Consider the following 26205-nt stretch of genomic DNA (forward strand, 5'->3'; position numbering starts at 1 on the left):
TTGTCTTCATGTCAATCTAAACTCCTGGCAAAGAAAGAGACAAACCTCAAACTGCCCCAAAGGATATACCAAATGAGTCGAAGCCTTTATCAAGTCTGTCTTTATTTATTTTGTCTTCTAGCGCACACAGTTTTGTCTTTTTTCAGTTCAATACCTGTTGACGTGGCTAAAATCGCATCGCTGCGCCTGCAACTCTATCCGGCCAACACAGAATAGAATGTTCTCACCAAGTATCCTATCCTCTCTTGTATAAGGAAGCCTTAATGCTGTTTTAGTTGATCAAAGGGGACAACCTCAAGGTTCCAAAAATCAGTTCTTGACTGCGGGATAATTCAATGGTCGACGTGTTTTGCTGGGAGCACAAGGGGCCTTACGTTTTACAACAAGTTGGTTTGTATCTGATTCTTGAACTGGGAAATAAAAGCAAAAGAGAAGGGTTTAGGAAACCTAAAATTAATAAGACTGGCATGCGGGTAGACAGATTCAACATAACCAATCCCTGCTTGGCCAAAATAACTCACAACCTTGCAAGAACAATGCAATCTTCAAGGGGAGTAGGAAGATTTTCAGACTGCAGGAGCATGGCTAAGCACCCAATTCTGGCGCAGCTCAGACGGACACCTGCAATTGAACTAAAAACAAATTTAAAGGCTCAAACTAACCATACACAAAGATACACAATCAGCATATCCTCAATGGTATGAGCCTGAATCCATCAAATACTTGCACACCCAAAAGAAAAACCTATCTAAACTGCTGAAAGAAACCATGCAAACAGACTAAAACCAAGATGATAAACACCAAATCAATGTCCATTATATTGATTCTAGCTACCTATTACAACAATTTCTGTAGCATTTCTATGCTATTCCTAAAATCTAACCTTCTACAAAACTCTAACCTATTCTAACTGCCTAAAAATCTAACCCTTTAAAAAAGAAAGGCCTCTGCCTTTTATAGATTTTACAAACTGAACCGACGGCCAGGATTGACTGCATCCAAGGGCTGCAATCTGCCTTCTAGAAGTTGGCAGCTTTAGCCCATGCCTACTCAATTCTCAGTTATCCCCCCAACCACATTTCCAACTACCTACAACTATTTGGCTTTAATCTGGTCTATCAGGTAGCTAGACATAACTGTCCACAACTAACCTGTGTTCCACTTTGTTTCAAAATATCTTGAGCGGGACCCACAAGCAGCTCTTTACAATAAAACAGTGTCTTTTAAACTGAATTTTGGAATTAAATCCAGCTGTATGTTCTTCAGAGAATGCACATTTGTAGCATTTTGAATGTTCTTCAGTCTTTGGTCTCAGTGGTGGACTTCAACTCTATTTGGTGATGGCGCGCTTCTCCATGCTTCATCTTTTCAACCTTGCGCCTTGCATTTCCTCTTCCGGCATTGATCACGATCAAGGTTCCTTGACGTTTCAAGCTTTCTCCTAGTTCTTCCCAGCGACACCTTCAAACTGCAAATAATCAATTTCCATTCCGAATTAATCATTTTGAAAAAATTAAATAAATTAATTTAACAAATATTAAATTTTTTAAGCGATGTTGGGCTTTGTCTTGACGAAGAACGAAGATGAAAGATGTTTGTTTTAAAACAATATAAGTCCCCTCCTTTGTGAATTTAGGGTTTCTAGCTTAAAATACGACATTTTGGACAAATACTCAAAGATTTGCTTTAAACGTCCCTTTGTTTAAATTTGGCCAATTGATTAAAAAAAAATGTGAGATTTCGCCTTATCACTTGATTCGGAATTTGTAGTTTTAAACGCTTTCACTTTCTTAATTGCCAAATTCAGGTCTTTATACCTTTTTGGGCGATTTTGACTACTTGTTCATTTCGGCGTAATAAGGCTTTTGGCGAAAATATGTCTTTTTTATCATTTTGGCTGAATGAGGGAGCGTGCGAATTTAACCCTTTGATTTCACCTAAGTCTTGGAATTTCAGGTAGTTGAAGTCTTTTGCAAGACTTTATTTTCAATGATTATTATGAATCCCTTCTATTAAAACGTCTTTTTCTCCCTTTTGAAAGTTTCGGACCAAAAGGATAAAATGAGAGATCTTTTAAAAAACACTTTAATCGCCTCCTCACAATTTAGGGATTTTAGGCTAAAATGCGCGACTTTGAAGCTCTTTCCTTTTCTCTCCAAAATCGCTTGTTAATGGAATTTGGCCATTTTGTTAAAAATACACGATTTGATCGAAATTCTTCTTCGGCATATTGAGGAGGAATGTGCGATTTTAAACATTTTAGATGGCCTTCTAATTTCGGGCTGTTAGGCGACTTTGGGCCCTTTACCATTTCTTTCGACCTTGGGACAATTTCGGGGGTCTTCATCTAACATTTTGGCCTTCTAGGCCGAATTTGTCTTGTGTCTTATTACCCTTTTTGGCTTATAACCCCCTTTTGCGCGACTTTGACTCTCTGTTTGAATGCCCTTTACAAATTTCGGGTCTTTAGATCGAAATGTGAGATTTCGAACTTTGCATTTCGGCATTTTAAGTCGATTTTGAGTGGTTTAAATATTTTTCAGCCTTAGAGGTCGAATCTGCAAATTTGGGTTTTGTTATGGTTTTCGGCTCATAGAGCCTTTTTGCACGATTTGAATCTTGGACTCGTTTTCGGCCTTAATAGTTGAATTGCACGATTTTACCCTTTTCGGCTAAATGGGGGGTCATACTGCACGATTTAGACTTGCTTTCATGTCTGATCCTTCACTCACTGATTTGCGGGCCTCTTGAGATGATTTGCAAGCTTTTGAACTTCGTGTTTAGGCATTTTAAGCCGATTTTGGGAGCCTTAGTTGTTTCGAGGGTCTGAGAGGCAAGACTTTAAACTCTTTAAAATCTCTCGGGCAAATGAGCCAATTTGCGTGATTTAGACTCTTTATCATTTTGACGCCTTAATGATTATGTGCGTGGTCACTCTACAAGGGGACCTTATAGGCATTCTTTTGGCATTCACATGATTTGAAGGGTTTATTTGGGCATCATTGCTCTTTCTTTAGCGTTTAGAGGTCGTTTGCAAAGTCAGGATACTGAATGGTGAATGCAGGTGCGAATTCTATCCTGGCCCCCTAACTCTATCAGGAAAACTATACTCAAACACGGGGGGTCCCTTGTCCATGACAAGGATGTGTGTGCAAAATGCACAACAATACCTTTTTACAATTGTCTTCTTTCCCAGCTGTAGGAACCTTAATAAAAGCCAGCTCTTCAAAGACCTGCAATATGCCCATGCAAGCATAAAAATAACAGTCCTCTTTCTCATTTAAAGAGAAAAGTCGTCCAACAAGAAAGGTAGTGTCCAGGCTAATCAAACACAATGTCACAAAAGCACAGTATAATATTATTTTAATCTCCACATGAATCTCCAGCAAAAGCGTCCAAAATCAAGATCTTCTGTATTATTTCCAATCACCTGTTAAAGTGCCACCCCAAACAACCTCTAAATCTCACACCAAGAAATGTCAAATTATTTTCTTGCTTTAGTTCAGAATGGCGTCTCATATCTCTCCTTTCAACAGTTACTGAAAATATATTCAAATAACCTACAAATCTTTCTCTAAAAGAACCACACAAAATCAAATCAACCTTGAAAGAATTGTGAAATACCTATAGGTTATCTCCAACAAATAAACCAAGGTAGATCTTTCACCACTGGAGCTAATCTTCTTCAAGAGGGATTTCATCCTCAATAAGGCTGAGATGGACCAAGTACAAATCTCCAAAGCCATGGGATCGACGAGAGGACTGACTAGGAATCTTGTTTCTTCATTCAGGATTTTCTCAATCAAAAAGTATCAGAAATATTAATCTTCGACATAATGCAAATGAGCTCCAAAATACCATTTTATAAACTCCTCCAAGCCAAGCATCCTAATTAGGGTTTTGCAATTTTTAATTTAAATTTAAATTCACCTTATGTCTCCCTAAGTTGGCACCCACCTCAAAAAGACAATTATTTGATAATTTAAAACCTTAAGCACCAATGTAAAGTCACTTTGATTAATTTATATAACATTAGTTCAATATTTAACTTTAGTATTTAAATGTTATTTAAAATAATATATCGAAACACCGTATGTAGCCAAGATATCATTAATTTTAGCAATCACCGACTATCCAAATATAGTAACTCTGCCAACTGACCAAATCAGCATCCATACTAAAACTAACTATAAATAGTAAGTACGGACAAATTGTTTCAAATCCCTCCAAAAAGTGTCAGACAAGTCCAATAAATCCTCTAAGCTCACAGGCAACATTGAAATACTCCTCAAAATTGGCTAACCCAAACTCTGAAACTCAACACATACTGCACTACAAGAGAATCAAAAAAAATGGGACATTACACATAGTGATAGAACCACAATAGTTATGCTCCAATCCTACATTGTTACGATTTTCTTCACTTATAACATGTAAGAAAGACTAAAGAAAACCAACAATCCTATTGTTCCCTCCCAAGATAGGCATATGGTAAATTCTTGAATACATTCACTAGTAATAAGTCATATACATAAACTAAAGTCCATGAACTAAGACCAGCAAAAAGAAGATTGCTCTGCAACCCCCCCCCCTCTCTCTCTAGGGATGTGTGTACTCTAATCTATATATTTATTATTGTAATGTGTACTCTCATCTACATATTTATTATTGTAATTTCATAAAAACAAGCATTCAAATATTTTTTTGTGACAAACAAACCTCCTACCTATGAATACAGATTTTTCCGACTCAGACCTCCTACCTCCATCCTTCAAACTCTTTGCATGTTTGCCCTCACATTTAATTTTTGTGCTGCCCACATCAATAACTCCTACTACCCACATGACTTTCAAATTGTGACCAAGAATGCACCCTAATGCCTTCCAATTTTTATGGATTTTCTCGATTACAACAAGAAAAAAAATCATGTTCAAGGTGGTCATAAGTACAAAATATTCATGATTTTTTATAACATCTCGTGCCCTAGCAACTACAAACTACAACCATGAAATGCCTTGAAATGACTGCAACCCTCTCTTTTTGACTTCTTTTACAAGACTAATCAATGGCTCTAATACAAGTGCAGTATGAACAAAAGAAAAAGATGAAAGAAGAGTAGTATGAACAAAAGAAAAAGATGAAAGAAGAGGTGTGATTCTTCTATTAGAGATGACAACCTTATATTATTCAAAAAATATAATGTATAGACGATAGTTACGAAAGGTATAATTATAGCAATTACAATAGCTATCATGAAGGCAGTTATGACATACTATTACAAACAAATGTAATAGGGTTACACCAATAAATTATTGAATATTATTCTAATATACTACTAGTTGGTTATTTTGAGATAATGACAATCATGGGGTCAAAAAAGAGTGACCATGAGACAAAAGAATATACTAACTTATCCAAAGAACCCTAGGCCATTTTGCTGCACATCATTGCAATCATCAACCAAGTTGAACTTGAGAAGAAGAAAACCATGTTCCAAAATCTCCACAGAAGCTACTGCAAAGTTACTCCAAGTAGATTTTGCCCATGACACCAAATCCTCATATGTGGGTTGCTTCCCTAAGCATCTCAAGACAAGATAATGACAACCAATGTCATCCAACAAAGCCCAAATACAAAACGTGGAAATCTAGGGGCTTAGCATCTAGAGTCATTACATTGTCTTACAAGAAGAAAGAAATTAGTGTATTTGCAAAAGAGGCAAAGGAGCAATAGAGTTTGAAGTGCCAAACACCACATTAAAAGATGAATTCAATTCATTGGAGATAGCCAACCACCTCACTATTAGAACCAAGGAAAGATAAAAAAATTCAAGAAAAAATTGCTTTCTAAAACCCATAGACCCATCGTGTTGTTACCTAACTCATGTACGAGAGAGATAATTAAATAGTGATGCCTGAAGAAAACCCATCATCCTCTACTCAAACTCGTCCAATCATCATGATTCGCACCTCAAATCACATAATGACCTACAAAACATTGAAATCTAGGAGGCACAAAAGAGCACACCAAATATCCAAATCCATATCTTTGTGCATTGTGGCTTTGGATATGATGTGATAGGGCATGGTTGAACCAAGAAATCCATTGCAAATGCGGTCAGGATATGATGTACAAGACATCGAGTCATGAAAACCCTAATCACCATATTAAATACAATATGAGTCAACCATTTTTTAATCTCCTTGAAACCACACCCTTTTTTATTTTAAATGATTTTCAAGTACAATCCAATAGCTATAAAGCTCCATCGTATTGATTTTCACATTTCTAGGTCTTTTCCTTTTACCACTGAAACAAGCATTGTAAAATATGTTCCCTTTTGATGAACAATGGTTTTTGGTTGAGAGAAACCCTGGTCTAGAAAATTATGGTTTCAACCCTAGTCATAAATGGCCTTCTAGGCATGCAAGGAAGGTAGCTGTAATTGACCAACAAAGAACACAAGAAATTTGGATTTTTGAGGATCGGAGATAACTCATAATTGATATCTTTGGTTCAAGCATAACAAATTGAGGGTGATAAACAACTCATACCATTAAGGTATCTAGAATGGGGGTTGAACAAGCAACTCCAAAAAGGTAATAGACTTTGGCATGTCAAGAAACTGAGAGTCGAGCATGCCTTATGACAAGTACCCAAGAAGAGGTAAGGTTATAGGTCCGCCTATTAAGGAGTACTTAGAAAAAGGTTCAAGAATCGACAAAACGAAGTTGGTGGAGAGGGCATGATAGGAAGGGAAAGTCTAAGAGTCTAACAAATATACTTAGGAAACTTTCAGAGGTCGAGGGATGGGGATGTTGAGAATGGCATGGAAAGGTTATTCAAATAGGAGGAAGCCCACAACTTTGAATTCAACAAAGCACTTAAGGAAAGATTGACTCCAAAGTTAAGAATTGAGGGAGATCCATATGAGATACCTAAGTAAGGGACGATCCAAAACTCAGATTTGAAAGACAATAAGTTTTTAATGGCAAAGTATCAAGAGGTCAAGGTCAAAGAGAAAGGCATGCCTGAAAGGGAAAAGGCGGGGATGGATGGAGTGGCATACCAAGATGGACAACCCCAAAAGTTTAAAAATTTGCACAAAGTTAGGATTTTATCAAAAACACCTCAGACTTAGAACTTGTTGGATTTCTTGCAAAAATATTTAATAACTAAGAACCCACACAAATATTTCTCAAATTAGTTATTAATGGTGAGCCAAATAAAGTCAAGAAACACAAGAGGGAAGGGACCTATGTTATCGGGTTCTCCTATTGGAGGCCCTATGCCCACTCCAAAACAGCTCAAGAGCAAGAACAAGAGTGGGAGCAGCTTGGGAGCATCCTAGCCACCCTAGGTTCTCTATGGGTACAAGAACCCAAAGTGGTTGGGAGGCACACAAGATGCTCCCAGGCACTCCCAAAAGATCCCAATTGCTCCCACGGGCAAGCAAAGCACTCTAAAACCTTAAAGTTGATCACTAGCTTTTGTGAAACCTTAGCTTCTATTTTAAAGTTGATGAGATAGGGCAAAGGTATTAAGAGTCTCAAGATTATCTTCTCAATGTTGAGTTTAGTGTTTGTGGTATTAATCAAGCTTTACTCTTTTTTGCAACAATAAGCCTACACATCCCATTCTCTTCTTATGTAACAATTCTTGTAATCTTATAGTTGGGATCATAGGTTGTAAAGCTGATTTGAGATCTTAATCTAGTTAAAAACTGTCTACTGGTGATTGTTCTATTTTAGTTGAAAATGAAGACTCGATGGGGTTGTTAGTTGAAAAGTAATCTTCTGACTATGTTTGGTTTCGGAATTTTTGGAGAGGATGTCCAATGTTTCCTTCAAAGTTAAAAATTACTCTTTGGCTAGGGTTTGTTTGATCAAAACCTTGTGACCTTACCCTACAGTTATACAAAGAATTTGATCACAAACTAGATTTGAATGGCCCTTTTCACTCTCAATGAATCATTGATCGTTCCCTAACTAATAAGGAAAAAGTGAAATAGTGATGTCAATTACTATTTCCACCTTGAGTGTTATCTACATTTACAATGATTACTGGGTATTGCAATTAACAAGTGCATCCAATCCTCCACTCAGGACCAAGGTCTTTGACACAAATAGATAGGCACAAAGCTTATTTAAATTCAAACATGCAACAGTCCAAAACCTCAATCTCTTATCAAATTTTCAAGAGTGGTAGTGCAATATGGGCCCAACCATAGGACCATGGTTCAAGTACACAATTGCAACAAAGTTGTAATGATCACAAAACATTATATATATAGCTGGCATACGGTACCCAAGAGAAAAAAAAATTGCCATACTAACATGCCAAAACCCCATACCCATATCAAAAACAGCAACTTAGGAAGGGACTCAAGCAAAATTTGACATTGTTGGATTGAGTCCCAACACACCATACCACCAGTCATGCCTAATGATTCCCTGTCACCAAGGGGGACTAGATGACTAAAAATAACCCCTCCTTAGATCCCCAAAAGCTAACCCATCCACCCTTTGTGATTTGTCTGTCTTCTTGGGTTGATCTTGTTGCATTCTTAAACAATTGTTGTCATTCTCCCTCACTAACTAGATTACATTATTCTATTGCTATTCCTTCCTATGCCCCTTCACACATCTTGGTTTCATTCAACAAGAATCAAATTTTGAAAACCAAGTATTGACAAAAGTGTTTTCCTCCAATTTCAATAGCAGAAACATCATCTAAACTGTTATGTGACTTTCAATTTACTAATTACTAAAAAAATATTTGTTCAAATGTTGATTGTAATTGCAAGCATCAAGATTTTGCTAGCAACCATCTTCATTTTCAATTCTTTGAGCTTCATATTAGTCCAAATTCTAAGTTCTATGTGGAAACAATCCAATATTTATTTGTGGATTACAAGCATGTGAACCCATATACAATTGTGAGGACATACCATGTATTTAGAAAGTTAATTACAGTCCACATGTAAGTGGGTTGACAGAAATAAATTGAAAGTATTATAGTTGTACAAGTAACGAACATGAAATAGTTGACAACTAGAACAGCTGCAAAAAGTGAATAGGATTTAAATAAAGGATAGATGGATAATTGGATAAGTTGTAAAGGGTAGATTGCCAGCTAGGAACAAGATATGTCATAGTAAAACTATTTACTACTATATGCATAAAGTTTTTTTTATGCAAAAAATTACAAAGAAACACACTCGATCAACAACCATAAGACTCTCCTAAACTTTCATTAAGATAATTAACAATTGACAGTGCCTGTGCATAATAGTAGATACCAATTATAGAAATACCATCCAATTGAAATTCAAAAATCTACACAACACACCCCTAAAAATTTAATCCAAGCCCCCCACAATTAACTTTAGGATGGAAACCAAGGTCAACCTTTCTTCTTTTTAGGTAATTTATTAAAAAAAAGAAAAAAAAAAATCATACTAACTAGAGAAAAATAAACAAATTAGGTGTACTAATGAATGGAGTAACCACACAAAATTAGATGAATTGAGTAGAATGTTAGTATTTTAATTTGCATCTTTTAGTGCAATGCGAAATGGAACAAATGTATGATAGAATTGCTCTTCAATTAAGGGGGAAGTTCCTTGTAAATAAAAGCAATCCTAATCTGCAAAACATGTACTTGCTATTTACAATTTGTACATTGTTTTCTACGGTGGTTCATGATCATGCCGAATAAAAATAAATGTATATCTTTTTTTATTCACCTAGGATAGAAGCCTCAAACGGCTTCAATGGAACACAACAAGGTTTTATGTTTTTTCAATAAAAATAAATCCTACAGCACTTGTCTTGCTCAGCTAAAAGCAAAGACTACACAATGCAGCTACACATAATGATTAAACACGCTAAAACACATGCACAAGATGTTGTAAGCTGATAAAAACATTTACATTCAAAGCTCCAACTATAAAAATACAAAGCTGTCAACAAAAATGAAGCTTTAACTCCTTAAAAGTACAATAATACAAAGCATAAATTATAAAAAAATTGACTTGGCAATTACTTGGTTACCCCCAAAAATTTAAAAACTCAGGACTCGAAAAAAATCTCAACAAAGTTATCAAGCACTAAAAAATAAATAATTTTTTTAAATATGCTTTAAAAACATGCTTATTACTAAATCTATAAACCATGTTACTAGTTTCCTTCATATATAAACTGAAATTGAAGTTCAATACATTTCACAGACCAAAAAGTGAGTTAACAAAGTTTCAATATATATAACCTTTTATTTTCAATATCAACTGAAATTACAAATCATAAATTTCTTCTCCAACTAAAGCTTAGAAAAGTATGTTGTTGTGTGTGTGTGTTGTGGAAGTGAATGGTATAGCTATGGCATCTTCAACATGAGCCTCAAGCATAGGACCAAGATGTATATGTGATGAACGTTCCCCTAATGAATCACCAAACTCACCTTCTGAAGCCTCATATGCTGCAAAATTTGATTGCCATTTGGCTTCATCATCTGCAAATTAATAATCTCATCAGTAGTTCACAGTGCATTGACAACCCCAGACTCAGTAACCCAATCTGAACATGGATCAAAGTCATTGAGGTTAAGCGCATGATGTGTATCCTACCCTTATACCTTACTTTCATTCAGTCGAAGGCTATACCCCACAAACACAAAGTCATCCAAGCACTTTTGAGTCAACTTGTTGCACATTTTGTGTAAATGGCCTAAAAAACACTCTAGTTGCACTCACAACTAGAAGCACTACAGGGTTGCAATAGAGCGACAATGAAAAGCTTTCGAAGATTAGGTGTTGTGGCACCAAAATCCTCTCACCACAAGTCTGCAAGGACTTCATCCATAACTTTATAAGAAATTAAGAATTTTGGTGAACTTAAAAGTTAAAATAAATTCTAACCTATAATTAAACATTTTCAGGTACATTATAATAAGTGTTATGCTCGGGAATGGTAGGGTTGAACAGCACATTTCATAATAATACCCTGAAATAGCATCTTTAGTACCCATCCCTGCAACCCGCATTTTCAGGTGAATGATAATAACTATTCTGCTCAGGAATGGTAGGGTTAAACTGCACATTTGATTATAAACACACAACGTTAAAATCATTGATCATTCATTCAAACTGAATATTCATCAGTCAGACTGCAAAGTCACCAGAGCAGGTAATATGTGAATAAGACCGGGTCCTATGCTCACCCTGACAGGTCAAGAAATGTCAACTGAAATTTTCAAATCTCAATTCTTGGATCTCACTACATGATGTATAAGAACTCATGAACAACCAGATGGTTAGAAGAAATTTCGATAAGTGTCATTTTCACTTTATTGCAGTGTTTCTCTGAGTTTCCGGGATGTAAGGAAGAGGTTAAATAAACAGCAAAAAAAATCTCAAATTTTGGTACAGCAGGGGGGAGGGCTATTAAAATTATTAAATAACTCAAACAAGCTATAAGAAGTTGATATTTAAAAAAAAAAAATAATGTGCTGCACTTGCAATGGCAATCCTCTCCCCTTTAGGTTTTAGGGATTTTTTATTACATTTTGATTTTCCTTAAAAAAATTACCATTTTATTTCCATGAATCAAATGGAGCAGGCTGTCCAGTATTAAAAAACGGAATTTCCCCTCCAAGTCACCACGTCCTCAGGACATCTGAGGCATTGGGAACATCAACCAGACCCCCAGGACAAATCCCTGTGGAACACTGCTTCAATATAAAAGGAAATGCCCATGTCTCGCAAAAAAAGCAAATGTGTACCCTGTATATAGCATTCATATTCCAGGAAATAAAAAGTTTCTTATTTTCTGTTAGAGCCCCATATTTTTGTAAACCAACAACCTTAGAACTGCATTTGGATGACCCTAGAACTTTCAGAAGATAAAGGTCACTGTTTATCATTTAATTTTGACGTCCCCACATTATTGTGACCCAGCAACTTAAGAAAGCATTGGATGATGCTATGCCAAATGCTGTGATACATGTTGAGAAGCAAGCCTTCATATACAGAAAAACATGATATCATCAATAAAAGTCAGTCACCTGAATATGTCATTTTATGGATGAGGACCCCTCCCCAGACACCCATCTCCTATAAGTATATTTATATCTAATGTAGCAATGCCATTAATTCATTTATTTACATACACTGATTTTACCCCACATCACCAGGAGACTGATAAAAGTACTGCTTCCAGTGATGATACGTTTGAACAATGTATCATAACACACTTAACATCTGTAATGTCCCCTAGTAGGAGTATGCCTGTTTTCCATAATTAAACATACTTCATCATACTTATTATGCCTCAAATCAAATTATTAAAACTAGAGAACCATTAGTATTCATAATACACTTGATAATTACTATATTTAAGCCCAATCCTTACTTTTTTCCTAGTCATCAACCCTAACGGAGGATGGGGAATCACTATGTTAGGGTGCTAGAAAACCATTCTCCACAAGTAGGCCCAAGGGTTTCAAGAACACCCATCCATACCACCTCTTGGGGCTTACCTACCTTGTGAGATATTAATACTGCCTTTAGCTGACAAATCCAACCAATCCTCACAAGGGGCAATAGAGAATGATTAAGGATTAGGTCAATAATATACTAATTTTTCATGTATTATTGATGTATATGTATATATATGAAATTAAGCATAGCTATAATATAATCTTAATTCCCTATTATTAACAAATGTAAATCTTGTTGACATTGTTATAGTTGTGTGTGTGTGTATATATATATATATATATAAGTGAAATAACTTAATATTATAGACCATATGTTTGCCTATTATTCCTAATAGAATTCAAATAGGACATTATTGATAATAAGCATATAGTTCATAAGGTAAGACACAGCATACCAATCTGCTGTTACAAATAATGATTGTAAATAATCCAATCTGCTGTAAAAGATGATCCCTGTTGTGATCAGACCAAGTCTCCAGTTGATATTTGATATCAATCTGGTGATTCTGGTCTTCTTCCATCCTCCCTTGAGAGATTGATCTGTTGCTTATATATCCCCTCCATCAGCAGTTGATATTTGATATCAATCTAGTGATTCTGGTCTTCTTCCATCCTCCCTTGAGAGATTAATCTGTTGCTTATATATCCCCTCCATCAGCTGAAAGGGTATGTCTCTCCCACGGGTTAGCTTCCTTGTAAAAGTGACAACTTTTCTATGTGACCTTTGCCCTTAACTAAAGGTTTGTTAATGTGATCGCCTCTCAACAAAAGTTATTAGTAAGCATAATTCTCCTTAATTTCAATCACCGTCCTGCTAATTTGGATCGCTGCTGTCATGCTGATTCGATCACTGCTTCTTACCAACTGTCCCTGTGCTTCTTGTTCACGTATCGTTTGGGAACTCACCCTGTTCGTTCATCTCACAAACTGCTAACTAGGAAAGAGATCCAAATGTGCAGGACGGATTAAGATAGGAAAATCAATCCATGATAGAAAATGGCAGTCTTACTAGTAAGGCATTTTCTGATTATCATTGATATATTGTGTGATATCAAGGCAGGGTCATGACAACATCAAAATTATTGATCATTCATATAATTAGGCAATTTTCAGGCTGCATATTCACCAGAGAAAGAAAGATGTAAATAATGTCCGTCCTTTCATACCCATATTGACAATCACCCAACTGGGAGATTCAGATGGAGCAACTGCTCCTTAATAGAATATTAAAATAATGTTAATTTTAGTATTAATGCTCAATAGTGTATATTCTATTTTAGTCAGATCGTCTTCGATCTTCTCAGCAGTTTCTTATTAGAAACTTGCTATTTTTGTAAATATCCTTGTATTATTTATGAACGTCTTGCTCATTCTGATATTGAATCAATTCTTTGAAATCCATTGCGTGTCTCGCATTGTTTTATGGTATCAGAGCTATAGGAGAAATTTTTTCGAAAATTTTTTAAACCTAATTTCCAATTAGTGGAAATTTTCGAAATTATTTTCTGAAAAAAAAAAAATTCATCAAAGTTTTTTGCCTAGCTTCTGGGCTGGTATCGTCGGTTTTTTTCTTCCCGCGACCTGTGTTCTCGACCTGCAGGATCGTCGCGTGTTGCCGCGACCTGTGTTCTCGACCTGCAGGGTCGTCGCGTGTTGTCGCGACCTGTGTTCTAGACCTGCAGGGTCGTCGCGTGTTGTCGCGACCTGTGTGCGACGTCGCGGACACACTCCGGCGTCGCCTCCACCGCCCCCGTGACCTGCAACAGACTTCGGCGTTGTGCGCGTCTGCAGGCTTCGGTGTCGCCACCTGCAACTCGCCCCCTCTGCAACGATCCGCGACCTGCAACATTCCCTCGGCGTCGCGACTTCAACCCTCGGCGTCTCTGTCTCCGGCGATGTCCGTGGCTCGTTTCTGTGTTCCGCGTGAGGTCTTCCTCCCTGAGCCACGTCTTCTTCGGTCTGCAGACTTTCTGTGAAATCCATGGCTCCCACGAACTTCGAAATTTTTTTCGATTAAGGTGTTTACCTTCTGTTTTTCATCGAAAATAAATTTTTCTTGCAGAATCTTGCTGGTTTTTTTGAAACCTAATCTGGGTGGTTGTCCGTTTTTTCTGGGTACCTCGATTTTCGTGCCTCGTTTTTCGAGCCCGCGGATTCAGATTCTGACAGCAGATTCCTTCTGGGTTTTTCGCACAAATTTGTGGTTTGTCTTTGGATTTTTTTGGGTCAGCCGGGAATTTTTTTTGGGAAACATGCCAATGGCTTCTCTCACCAATCTGATGTTAGAAGGCAATCAACACTTTAATGGTCACAATTACAACATCTGGAAACAGCGTATGTTGACCATTTTTGAATATAGGTGTCTTGACCAGCTTGTGTTGGGAAAAGAGCTCAGTCCTGGTACACCTGGTGCAGATCAAGATAAGTTTGATGAACGCAATCGGGAGGCAGTTATGCTTCTCAAACTCTCAGTGACTGATGATCAGTTACCGCAAATTCCTTCCGGCAAGACAGCTTCCGACATCTGGAAGCATCTGAAGGAATTGCATGAGACATCCGACAAGAGCCGAGCATTCTTTCTAAAGAATCAGTTGTTCTCCATTATGATGGACGAACGTATGTCCTTACAGGAACACCTCACGAGGATTAAGGACATTCGAGATCAGCTCGAAGCTATTGGTCGGACTATGGAGGAAGAAGACATGGTAGTAATCACTCTGAAAAGTCTTCCGAAATTGTATGAACACTTCATTGAGACCCTCAATATTACTTCCACTAATGTTGATCTGAAGTTTTCAGAATTGTGCACCAAACTTCTACAGCAGGATCGCTGGAAACAGCAGTTTGGTAGTGGTACTACATCAGTCTCTTCGGAAAATGCCTTCACAGCTCAATCCTTTCAGAAGGATAAAGGCAAATTTCAGTCCTCTCAGTCTTCTCAGCAGAAAGGCTCTTCTCAGACACAGGATGGAGCTAAGAAGAAGAATGTGCAGTGCAATTACTGTCACAAGTACGGCCATATGAAGAAAGATTGCCGTCAGAGGCTCGCTTCTGAACAAAAGAAGCAGGGAGGGTCACACCAGAAGGCGCATGTTGCTGAACATTCCGAGCAGAAAGAGTCTGCCTTTTATGCCTTTATGGCTAAGAGGTCTTCAGATCATGCCAAGTCTTCTGCTTGGTACATCGACTTTGGTGCATCACGTCACTTTTCTCATCAGCGTGATTGGTTTACAGACTTCTCCCCTTTCAGTGATTCCATTGTATTTGGCGGAGGTGAGGAGTATACAGTTGTTGGCAAAGGCACTGTTCAGATACAGTCTGGTGGCAGGACTCTCCTTTTTCTGAATGTATACTATGTTCCTGGAATGGAACTTAATCTGCTCTCTGTCAGCCAGATTATGAGGAATTCTCCTCAACTAGAAGTGGTGTTCAGTGCTCACAAGTGCTCCATCATTGATCGGGAGACTCGTCTTACTATTGCTGTTGGTCTAGAGGATCATGGCCTATATAGGCTCCTTGACACTGGTGATTCTCCTGAAGTGGCTCTGGCAGCTCGTGTTTCTCCTCTTAGCACTTTGTGGCATCAGAGATATGGACATCTCAACATTCAGTACCTCTCTCAGCTATCTCGGGAGGGACTTGTCTCAGGGTTACCTGATATTCAGACTCAGCATCTTGGAGTATGTGGCGCCTATCAAGCTGGCAAACAGCATCGGACTTCATTCCCACATGGAAAGTCTTGGCGCGCATCTAAGGTACTTCAATTACTTCATGCTGATATTTGTGGTCCTATGAATACATCTTCTGTTACTGGTTGCAAATACTTTTTGCTTATTGTAGATGATTTTAGTAGAAAGATGTGGGTGTACTTTCTTAAACATAAATCAGATGTATTTAGTATCTTTCAGAAGTTTAAGTCCTTTGTTGAAAAAGAGTCTAGACATAGTATCATTACTCTTAGGACAGATAACAGGGGGGAATTTTGTTCTTTTGCATTCTCCAACTTCTGTGATACCCATGGCATCAAACGCCAGTTGCCTACACCCTACACTCCTCAGCAAAACAGTGTTGTCGAGCGTCGCAATCGTACGGTTGTTGAGATGGCTCGCTCTATGTTACAACACAGGAGTGTTCCGAATAAGTATTGGGCTGAAGCAGTGTTTACTGCTGTCTACCTTCTTAACCGTTCTCCTACTCAGGCTGTTAAGGGGAAGACTCCAGAAGAGGTTTGGTCTGGTCGGAAGCCTAAGATCAGCCACCTGAAGGTTTTTGGCTCTATTGCCTATGTTTGGATTCTAGATGCTAAGCGCTCCAAGTTGGATTCCAAAAGTCAGAAACTCATGATGACAGGATACAATGATCACCATAAGGCCTACAGACTGATAGATATAGACACTGAACGTCTTATCTTCAGTCGTGATGTTGTATTTGATGAAGACAGAGGATTCTTTCAGTCACCTTCTTCTGAGCAGAGTTCTGAGGATCAGCCTCATAGTGTTCTTATTCCATTAGGTTCGCCTGATGGGAGGGATGATGCAGAATCTATTTTCGATGATGCACTACCTGAGTTCCCTCCAAAGAATAATCCTCCTCTTGCTGCTCCTGTTCCTGATCCTGAGCCTCTTCCAGCTCCTCCAGATGTTCGCACTTCTACTCTCCGGCCTAAATGGTGGGCCAAGACCATTGGTGATCTCAAGGATACTGAGCTCATTGAGGGTAGAACCTCCCGTAATAAGAGCAAACAACAGCATACAGTCAATTTTCCTCTCATGGCTAACATACACAGTGTTTTTGAGCCTCAGACATACTCAGAGGCTAAAGGTATACCTGAGTGGGAACAGGCTATGGAAGCTGAGTTCCAAAGTCTTCAGAAGAATCACACTTGGGCCCTTTTTGATCTTCCTTCAGGGAAGAAGCCCATTAGCTGCAAATGGGTGTACAAAGTAAAATACAAAGCTGATGGAACCTTAGACAAGTATAAGGCTCGCCTTGTTGCTCGTGGGTTCTCACAGAAAGAAGGCATTGACTATGAGGAGACTTTTGCTCCTACAGCCAAAATGAGTACCATACGGCTCGTTCTTGCCTTGGCAGCCCAGTTCAGTTGGAAAGTCCATCAGATGGACGTCAAGAGTGCTTTTTTGAATGGTGACTTACAGCAAGAAGTCTACATGACGCAACCCCCAGGATTCAAGGTTGCTGGTCAAGAACAGAAGGTCTGTAGACTAGTCAAAGCACTCTATGGTCTGAAACAAGCTCCTCGGGCTTGGTACATGAAAATTGATAAGTATCTGACAGATCATGGTTTTCAGCAGAGTCCATCTAATGCAAACTTGTATATCAAGCATTCTAGTAATGATATTCTGTTTGTAGTTGTCTATGTGGATGACTTAATCATTACTGGCAGTTCAGCACATTTGATCACTGGGATCAAAAAGGATTTGTGCCGCACCTTTGATATGACAGATTTGGGACTTCTACATTACTGCTTAGGAGTTGAAGTCTGGCAGACTAAGCACAGTATCTTTCTCTCTCAGTCCAAGTATGCCAGAAGTCTTGTGGACAGGTTCAGAATGCAGGATTGCAAACCTGCCTCTACTCCTATGGAACCCGGGCTCAAACTTTCAGCTCAGTCATCCTCACCAGTTGTGGATGAATCTCTGTTCAGGCAACTAGTGGGCAGCCTCATCTATCTTACTGCCACTAGACCTGACATCAGTTTTGCAGTGAGCTACATTTCACGCTTCATGACAGCTCCCAAGGCTGATCATTGGATAGCAGCGAAGCGTGTGCTGCGTTATGTGAGTGGCACTCCCGATTATGGACTTCTGTACACTCGGAGTTCTGATCCTATACTCAGTGGTTACACAGATTCTGACTGGGCAGGTTCGGTTGATGACCGTAAGTCTACAGCAGGGTATGTGTTTAGTTTGGGATCTGGTGCTGTCACATGGACTAGTAAGAAGCAGCAAGCAGTGGCTCTCTCCTCGACAGAAGCAGAGTATCGGGGAGCAGTTAAGGCATCTTGTGAGGCGGTTTGGCTTCGACGAATGCTTGCAGATATGCATGTCTCCCAGGCAGGTCCTACTCCCTTGTTCTGTGATAATCAGGGAGTGCTCAAACTCGCCAAGAATCCAGTCTTCCATGAAAGAACCAAGCATGTGGAAACGCATTGTCACTATATTCGACAGCTGGTTGAAGACGGATCCATCCAGTTGCTGTATGTTCCTACCTCGGAGCAGCCAGCAAACATCTTCACCAAGCCCCTTGGTCCTGATAAATTTGTAAAATTCAGGGGGTCTATAGGTGTAGTTAACAGATTGAGCATTAAGGGAGGGTAATAGAATATTAAAATATGTTAATTTTAGTATTAATGCTCAATAGTGTATATTCTATTTTAGTCAGATCGTCTTCGATCTTCTCAGCAGTTTCTTATTAGAAACTTGCTATTTTTGTAAATATCCTTGTATTATTTATGAGCATCTTGCTCATTCTGATATTGAATCAATTCTTTGAAATCCATTGCGTGTCTCGCATTGTTTGTGCTTCTTGTTCACGTATCGTTTGAGAACTCACCCTATTCGTTCATCTCACAAACTGCTAACTAGGAAAGAGATCCAAATGTGCAGGACGGATTAAGATAGGAAAATCAATCCATGATAGAAAATGGCAGTCTTACTAGTAAGGCATTTTCTGATTATCATTGATATATTGTGTGATATCAAGGCAGGGTCATGACAACATCAAAATTATTGATCATTCATATAATTATGCAATTTTCAGGCTGCATATTCACCAGAGAAAGAAAGATGTAAATAATGTCCGTCCTTTCATACCCATATTGACAATCACCCAACTGGGAGATTCAGATGGAGCAACTGCTCCTTCCTCCCAGGGATGGGCATCCTAAGAGTTGGTGGACCATCCTTCAGTCATTAAGTGGCCCCTCTGTGAATTAATACATCAAAATGGTTTGAAGAATAATAGATTTCTGCATTCAGATCTAGTTTCATTATGAATAAGCATTTCTAAACAACCAGATTGTTAGAACAATTTGTGAAAAGTAAACTAAAATTCACTTTGACATGAAATAAGATATCCATAACTTAAAGCAAATAGAGAGTACATACCAGCATCCTCCTATTCTGCTGCCAATGCTGAAGTTGTTCACGCTGACTCCTCCATGGTCCCCCCATGTTTGAATCGGGGAAGCATCCATCTATATCCATGGATTCCCTCAAATTATCATCATTCATAGCCTCATTTTCATGAAGAGTGGATAGGGTAGTACAATCCAGAGGTTTGCAGAGGCCAAAATCTGATAGCTTCATATGACCTTTTTTATCTAAAAGAAGGTTATCTGGTTTTATATCCCTGCAAAAATGATAAAACAATATCATCCGATTCGCTACCTCTAATAGAAATTTGGCTTCTGTCTTTTAAGTGCAGCTTAACAGATTTCCTCACAGAGTGACATGATAGTAATGAAACCAACAACGTTTTGCTCCAAGCAAATTGATACCTGTGTATGTAATTATGCTTATGTATAGATTCTATAGCAAGTACACTCTGAGCAATATAGAAACGAGCCACATCCTCTGATAACGTCTCTTTTCTCATAAGAAGGGTCATCATATCACCTCCAGGCAAATATTCCATTATTAGATATAGATACTCAGCATCTTGAAAAGAATAATAAAGTTTTACAATACAATGACTGTCAACTTCTGCCAGTAAGTTTCTTTCTGCTCTGACATGTTCAACCTGTTCATAAAATATATAATCATTAGATCCTAAGAATACAAAAGCAACTACTATTTAGAAGAAATTTGAAAGCATAAACTCTTTTCGTAACTGTTTCATTTGGAAACAAATAAATCAGACGTTTCCATACGTGTTACATTTGCATCAAAAAGAGAACTTCCATGTAAAGATTAAGCTGCAAATTGTTGCAGAAAAAATTATCTGCCTAAGAATGGCTGGAATCAAGAAGTTTTAACTAGAAGATCTAACCAAGAAAAAATTGGGACTTAGAAATATTTGGATTTCCAAAAAACATAGAAAGCACAAAATAAAGAGAGAATAACATGATTTTTTAAAATTTTAATACCATAAAGATATTTAAAGCAAATAAAAATGAGAGTTTAGACCATGAATTCTCATTTATGTTCATATCGCCAGTCAAGGCTGAAAGTGGTAAAGGGAATTGGAAGCGAATTAGAATAGCCCATGGAGCAGAACCAGTTACACATCAGCAATTTGCTGCTTACACAATGTTATTTGGTGTTGCACAAAAAAGGTAGGCAAGAAGGATCAAGAAAACCTTAGACAAATATAGCTTTGCTTCTAGACAAAAGGTGAATTGAAGAAAATCAGATATTTTCTTCTTTAATACTGATTTAAGAAAGCAGACAGAAATTGCTGCCATACCTGGTTTCAAGACAAGCCAATTGCCTGGGAGGTTTCTCAGGATTCCACTTTTTTCTGGAGCATATAGAGCAAATTTTTGGGAGTCACTTTTGTCTAAATGTAGTGCCAAAATGGATTCTTGGGCAGGGAAATGGCTGTCCTCAGTTGGAAGAATACTAATGCTAAAATCAGTTATCTCAGCACTTATAATCTATACAATGACTTGCTTGAAGATGCCAAGCAAGATTGGTGATTTAGTAGAGCAAAACCTGAGAACCAATTCTTGGAATGGAAGCTCGGAACAGAAAAGGATTCCTCTAATAACTTCAAAAAAAATTTGCAAACCCAAAGAGGCTGGGGGTGTGGATTTCTGGCAATTGGAATTATTAAACACAGCTTTGGGCCCAAAGTTTGTTTGGAATATGCATAGCGATCCGCACCAGAAATGGGCAAGGATTTTACAATATAAATATCTTGATTCATCTAACTCAAACAGAATACTTACAGTTTGTAATGCACCGACTGGATCTGCAATTTGGAATTTCATGGTTGCATGTCAAAACTTAATCACTGGCAATATTACATGGGATGTGAATAATGGGAAGAAGGTTTCCTTTCGGGAGGACTCGTGGGAGGGAAATGACTCCTTATCAAGGTACCCTGATTTGGTTAATGAAAAAGATACATTATAAGAGCTTAAGTTAACAATCTTTGTTGCTATTTGGCAAAAGCTGAAAAACAATGGGATAATATAATGGCAATGGAAATCCTTTAGAGACTTGAATTTCCCAGATGACCAAAGAGAGGCTAAATAGGATTCTTTCTATGCGACAAGTTATGTCAAATTCCAAAGATGATATAATTAGATGGTGTCATGCTAAACTGGTATGTACAATGTGAAAGTTGGTTATCTGTTAAGTGTTAACAGAAGCTGCAGTTAAGAAAAAGGATTGGCCTCTTCATTTGTGTTGGAGTAAGAAATGTCTTCCAAAAGCCAGAATCTTTGCTTGGGCAGCACTTTATAACAGGATTTCAACAGGGGATAGATGACATAAATAGGGTTTATTGGTCCTCAAAGATGAATTATATGCAAGGAGGAGTCAGTGGACCATTTGCTGATATGTTGTGAAATGGCACAATATTGTTGGAAATATGTGATGAAGAAATAGAATTGACAGTTCCCACTAACTCAAAATCTACTTTCTTTTTTCAGTATCTGGCCAATAATGCATAGGAAAGGAACTTTTAATAGTTTATGGTTTTCTTGTCCCTCTTTAATCATATGGGAGCTGTGGAAGGAGAGAAATAGACAGATTATCTAAGGAAAGAAATGACAAAGGAGGTTTTAGCAGTTAAACTGGCATTAGCAATCACAGAAGTAGTTAACAATGTTGCTAAAAATCGGAGTTCAGTGCATAGTATCTTCTCGCTTTGGGATGGAGAAATGAAGAAAGAATGGAAGGAACTCAATGTACCCCCAGTATATCGTGAATCCTGAGTTAATTCAATCACTAAAGGGAAATTAGATGCACAATGGGTTCCACCTGAATGGAGTGAGTAAAAGTAAATTTTGATGGTGCTTCTCGGGGAAACCCTAGGTATTCAGGGGCAGGTTATGTAGCAAGAGATCATGATGGGAATATTTTGGCACTGGCAGCTAAGCAGCTCCTAGATGGAACCAACAGTGAAGACGAATTCCAAGATGCATTGATGGGAATATATGTTTGTAGGAAATTAAAGAAGGTTAAAATTCATAAAGGTGAATCGTTGATATTGATCAATGCCATTCATTGTAAATCAACTCCCAATTGGAAATTAAATATAATGTTACTCTTATTTGGGAGGAGCTTCCTTCCTTTAAGGATATTTGTACCTCTCATGTTTATAGAAAGTCAAACAATGTGGCAGAAAAAATAGCCAACTAAGAAATAGATACAAATTGCCAACATTGGACCTTGGACTTCCTTGATGATAGAATCGAGTAAACTATCTGAATGGTAAGGAAGCTTCACTTGGCTCCAAAGCCAAGTATAGATAAATGGAGGGATTACAGAATCAGAGGTAGTTGTACATATGAATGCCACAGAATAAAGATGGGCAGAGTAATGGAGGAAAAAGCTGAATATGGTTGAGTTCATGTTAGAAGATAATTGGTTTGGTGGTGCCCTGCAGGAAAGACATCCTTTTGTATGAGGAAAATGGGTTTCAAGTTTGTAACACAAAGCCTTCCAGGTTTCTTGTAGAATCAAATTAGCAGTTTTTATGCCCAGTGAAGATTGGGGCGAATTCTAAGTAAATTTTATTTTTCATATTAATATATCTGAGAGTGGTCCTGTAACGCCACTTTTAACTATCAAAACGAAAAACTAGATGCTAACATTTTTTCATTTCTCAATGAAAATCTACTTTGTACAAAATCAACCTTCATAATAAGTACAAAGTGTGTAAATGTAAATAGACTGTTATTACTTTCTGAGCAATCAGAATTCTGAGACAACTAGTTTAAAAGTTTTAGCATAGGATATAAGGAATGTAAAACTGATTTTATTAGTCTTATCAATTTGCCTCTGCAGATGAAAAGCAAATGATTATATTTACTACCGATCACAGTATATTGTTTTCTCCTAAAAATTGTTTTATTCAATGCAGAGGCTAGCGCATATATATCTTTTGTTTCCATTGGATCGTGCCTCCACAGGGGGTCGCAATCCTATGTGGAACCACGTGGTTCCACATTGGGTCGTGACCCCTGTGTGGAGCCACAATCCTTCTACACCGGCGATCATTTCCTTAAATAAGCTCAACGATGCATTGACTAATCATAGCAATTTTTGTTAGTTGATACTAACTAAATTTAATCTTAATTAAATCGCAAATGACAGATTTAGTTTCTGTGTGCTGATAAAATAAGGAGATAGATTTATTTTCCTGAGTGTTACGACTGAGACTATAATTAACACTCCCTCTTAGTCTTAGGAGTATAGACCTAAAACTTAATTGAGCTCACCACTAATCTCATGAGAATTACATCACCTAGGTGTGAAGTATCATCGTGTGATACTCAGGATATACTCACTTTGATATCCAATTTTAAGTATCATCCTGTGATACTAAGGATATACTCACTTTGATATCCAATTTTAAGTATCAGCCTGTGATACTAAGGATATACTCACTTTGATATCCCTGTTATAGTATGTGCACTGACAATAATCCGCTTACATAATGTCTACTATAACTTATCATATTACTGATATTCAAATTGTCTGATTTTCAGTTTATATGATCTTTCAAACATTTATAAGATCGTCACCTTACAATGTTAAAATACAAGTGTTCATTAACTAAAGAATCGTCATCCTTTAGGAGTGAACACAGGGAAAGGTTAAATACTTCATATACTCAAATATATGACCAAGAAGTTTACATAAATTTTAGACATCAATTACATTTTAACCATACCAAGATACCTCCTGAAGTGATCAATTTTCACTCTTGCTAGGGGTTTGGTGAGAATGTCAGCTGTCTGATCTCCTGTATTGACATATTCCAGTCTTATTACCTTTCTCTCTGTCATGTCTCTTACATAGTGATATGGGATCTCAATGTGCTTGGATCTATCATGAAAAACTGGATTCAGTGAAAGTTTAATGCAGCTCTAATTGTCACAATGAATGATAGTAGGCTTCAGACTGTCACCAAACAGTCCTACTATCAATTTCCTCAACCATACAGCTTCCTTAGCTGCCATGGATGCAGCTATATATTCAGCCTCTGTGGAACTCTGAGCTACGGAAGATTGTTTTCTGCAGATCCAAGATACCATAGCTGACCCTAAGCTGAAACAGCATCCTGAAAGGCTCTTCCTCTCTATCACGCTTCCAGCCTAGTCTGAATCAGAGTATCCATGTAGGTTCAATGCAGTGTGTTCATAATGCAGTCCATAGTCCAAGGTACCTTGTAGATATCTCAATATATGCTTTACTACAACCAAATGTATTTCTTTGGGTTCAACCATGTGTTGGCTGAGTGCATTTACTGCATAACATTTATCAAGTCTGGTATTGACTAGGTACATTAATGATCCAATAATCTGTCTGTATAATGTTGGATCTGCAAATTTGGAATCTGCTATAGCTTCTTTTAGTTTATGTAGGTTTGTTTCCATAGGAGATGACATTGGCTTACAATTCATCATTCCAAATCTCTTCAGAATGTCAATGGTGTATTTACCTTGATTTAGATAAATACCATCTGGTTTTTGCCATACTTCTAATCCAAGGAAATAATGGAGTAGACCTAAATCCTTCATCTCAAACTCCGAAGCTAGTTCCTGTTTGCATTTTGCAATGAGATGATCTTCGCCTGTAATTAATAAGTCATCTACATATAATATGAGTATCAACATTTCACCTTTGATTATTTTGAAATACAGGTTTGGATCAGCAATGTTTTTAGAGAAACCTATCTCTAATAAGTAACTGTCAATTCTTTCGTACCATGCTCTGGGAGCTTGTTTTAATCCATACAGTGCTTTCTCTAACTTGCATACATGTGTTTTAGCATTATTTACCTCAAATCCCTCAGGTTGCTCTAGATATACTTCTTCTTCAATTGTTCCATTCAAAAATGCAGTTTTTACATCCATTTGATGAACTTTCCATCCTTTAGATGCTGCTATAACCAAGATTGTTCTGACAGAAGTGTATCGTGCAACAGGTGCAAATGTTTCTTCATAGTCAATTCCTTCCTTCTGAGAGAAGCCTCGAGCAACAAATGTTGCCTTATGTTTTTCTATACTGCCATCAGCAACATGCTTAATTTTAAAGAGCCATTTAGAAGATACAACTGATTTTCCTTTAGGTCTAGGCACAATTTTCCACACATCATTCTTTAAGATAGATTGATATTCCTCTATCATGGCATCCTTCCATGCTTGTTGTTTAAGAGCCTCTCCGGCATTTGAAGGTTCAGCATTTATGAGGTCTGTCATTAGAGTAACATAGCTAGAAAACTTTTAAGGTCTTTTGCTTTCTCTAACTGTTCCTCTAGGTGCTGCAAAGGATTCTGCTTCCTGTACTGTTTTAGTGGCCCATAGTGGTCTCTTCCTGGGATTCTCTGTTGTAGTGTTCTCAAGTTCTAAGGTGTTATTCTCAGGATGCTCCCTCTTAGTTTCAGAAAGAGAATCTTCTTCCAAATTAATGGAATTAGTTGGGATTTCAGGTGTGATGGAACTCCTTGTTTTGTTAATAGCTATATCTTCCTCAAATATGACATCTCTGCTTAATTCTATTTGTCTTT

The 26205-nt window shown here is 37.7% G+C and overlaps 1 protein-coding gene across 1 annotated transcript in view; it reads right to left on the reverse strand.

The window, feature by feature from the left end:
* Nucleotides 1-26205, reverse strand: part of LOC131054234 (uncharacterized) — a 139789-nt gene that overhangs the window by 57298 nt on the left and 56286 nt on the right. Inside the window, exons 4-5 of the mRNA XM_057988692.2 lie at nucleotides 20018-20259; nucleotides 19626-19869 (exon numbers count right to left, since the gene is read on the reverse strand). Coding sequence (XP_057844675.1) covers nucleotides 19626-19869; nucleotides 20018-20259 — 486 coding nt within the window. The remainder of the gene's footprint in view (nucleotides 1-19625; nucleotides 19870-20017; nucleotides 20260-26205) is intronic.

This window comes from Cryptomeria japonica, chromosome 10 (genome assembly GCF_030272615.1).
Source record: "Cryptomeria japonica chromosome 10, Sugi_1.0, whole genome shotgun sequence".
Lineage (NCBI taxonomy): Eukaryota > Viridiplantae > Streptophyta > Pinopsida > Cupressales > Cupressaceae > Cryptomeria > Cryptomeria japonica.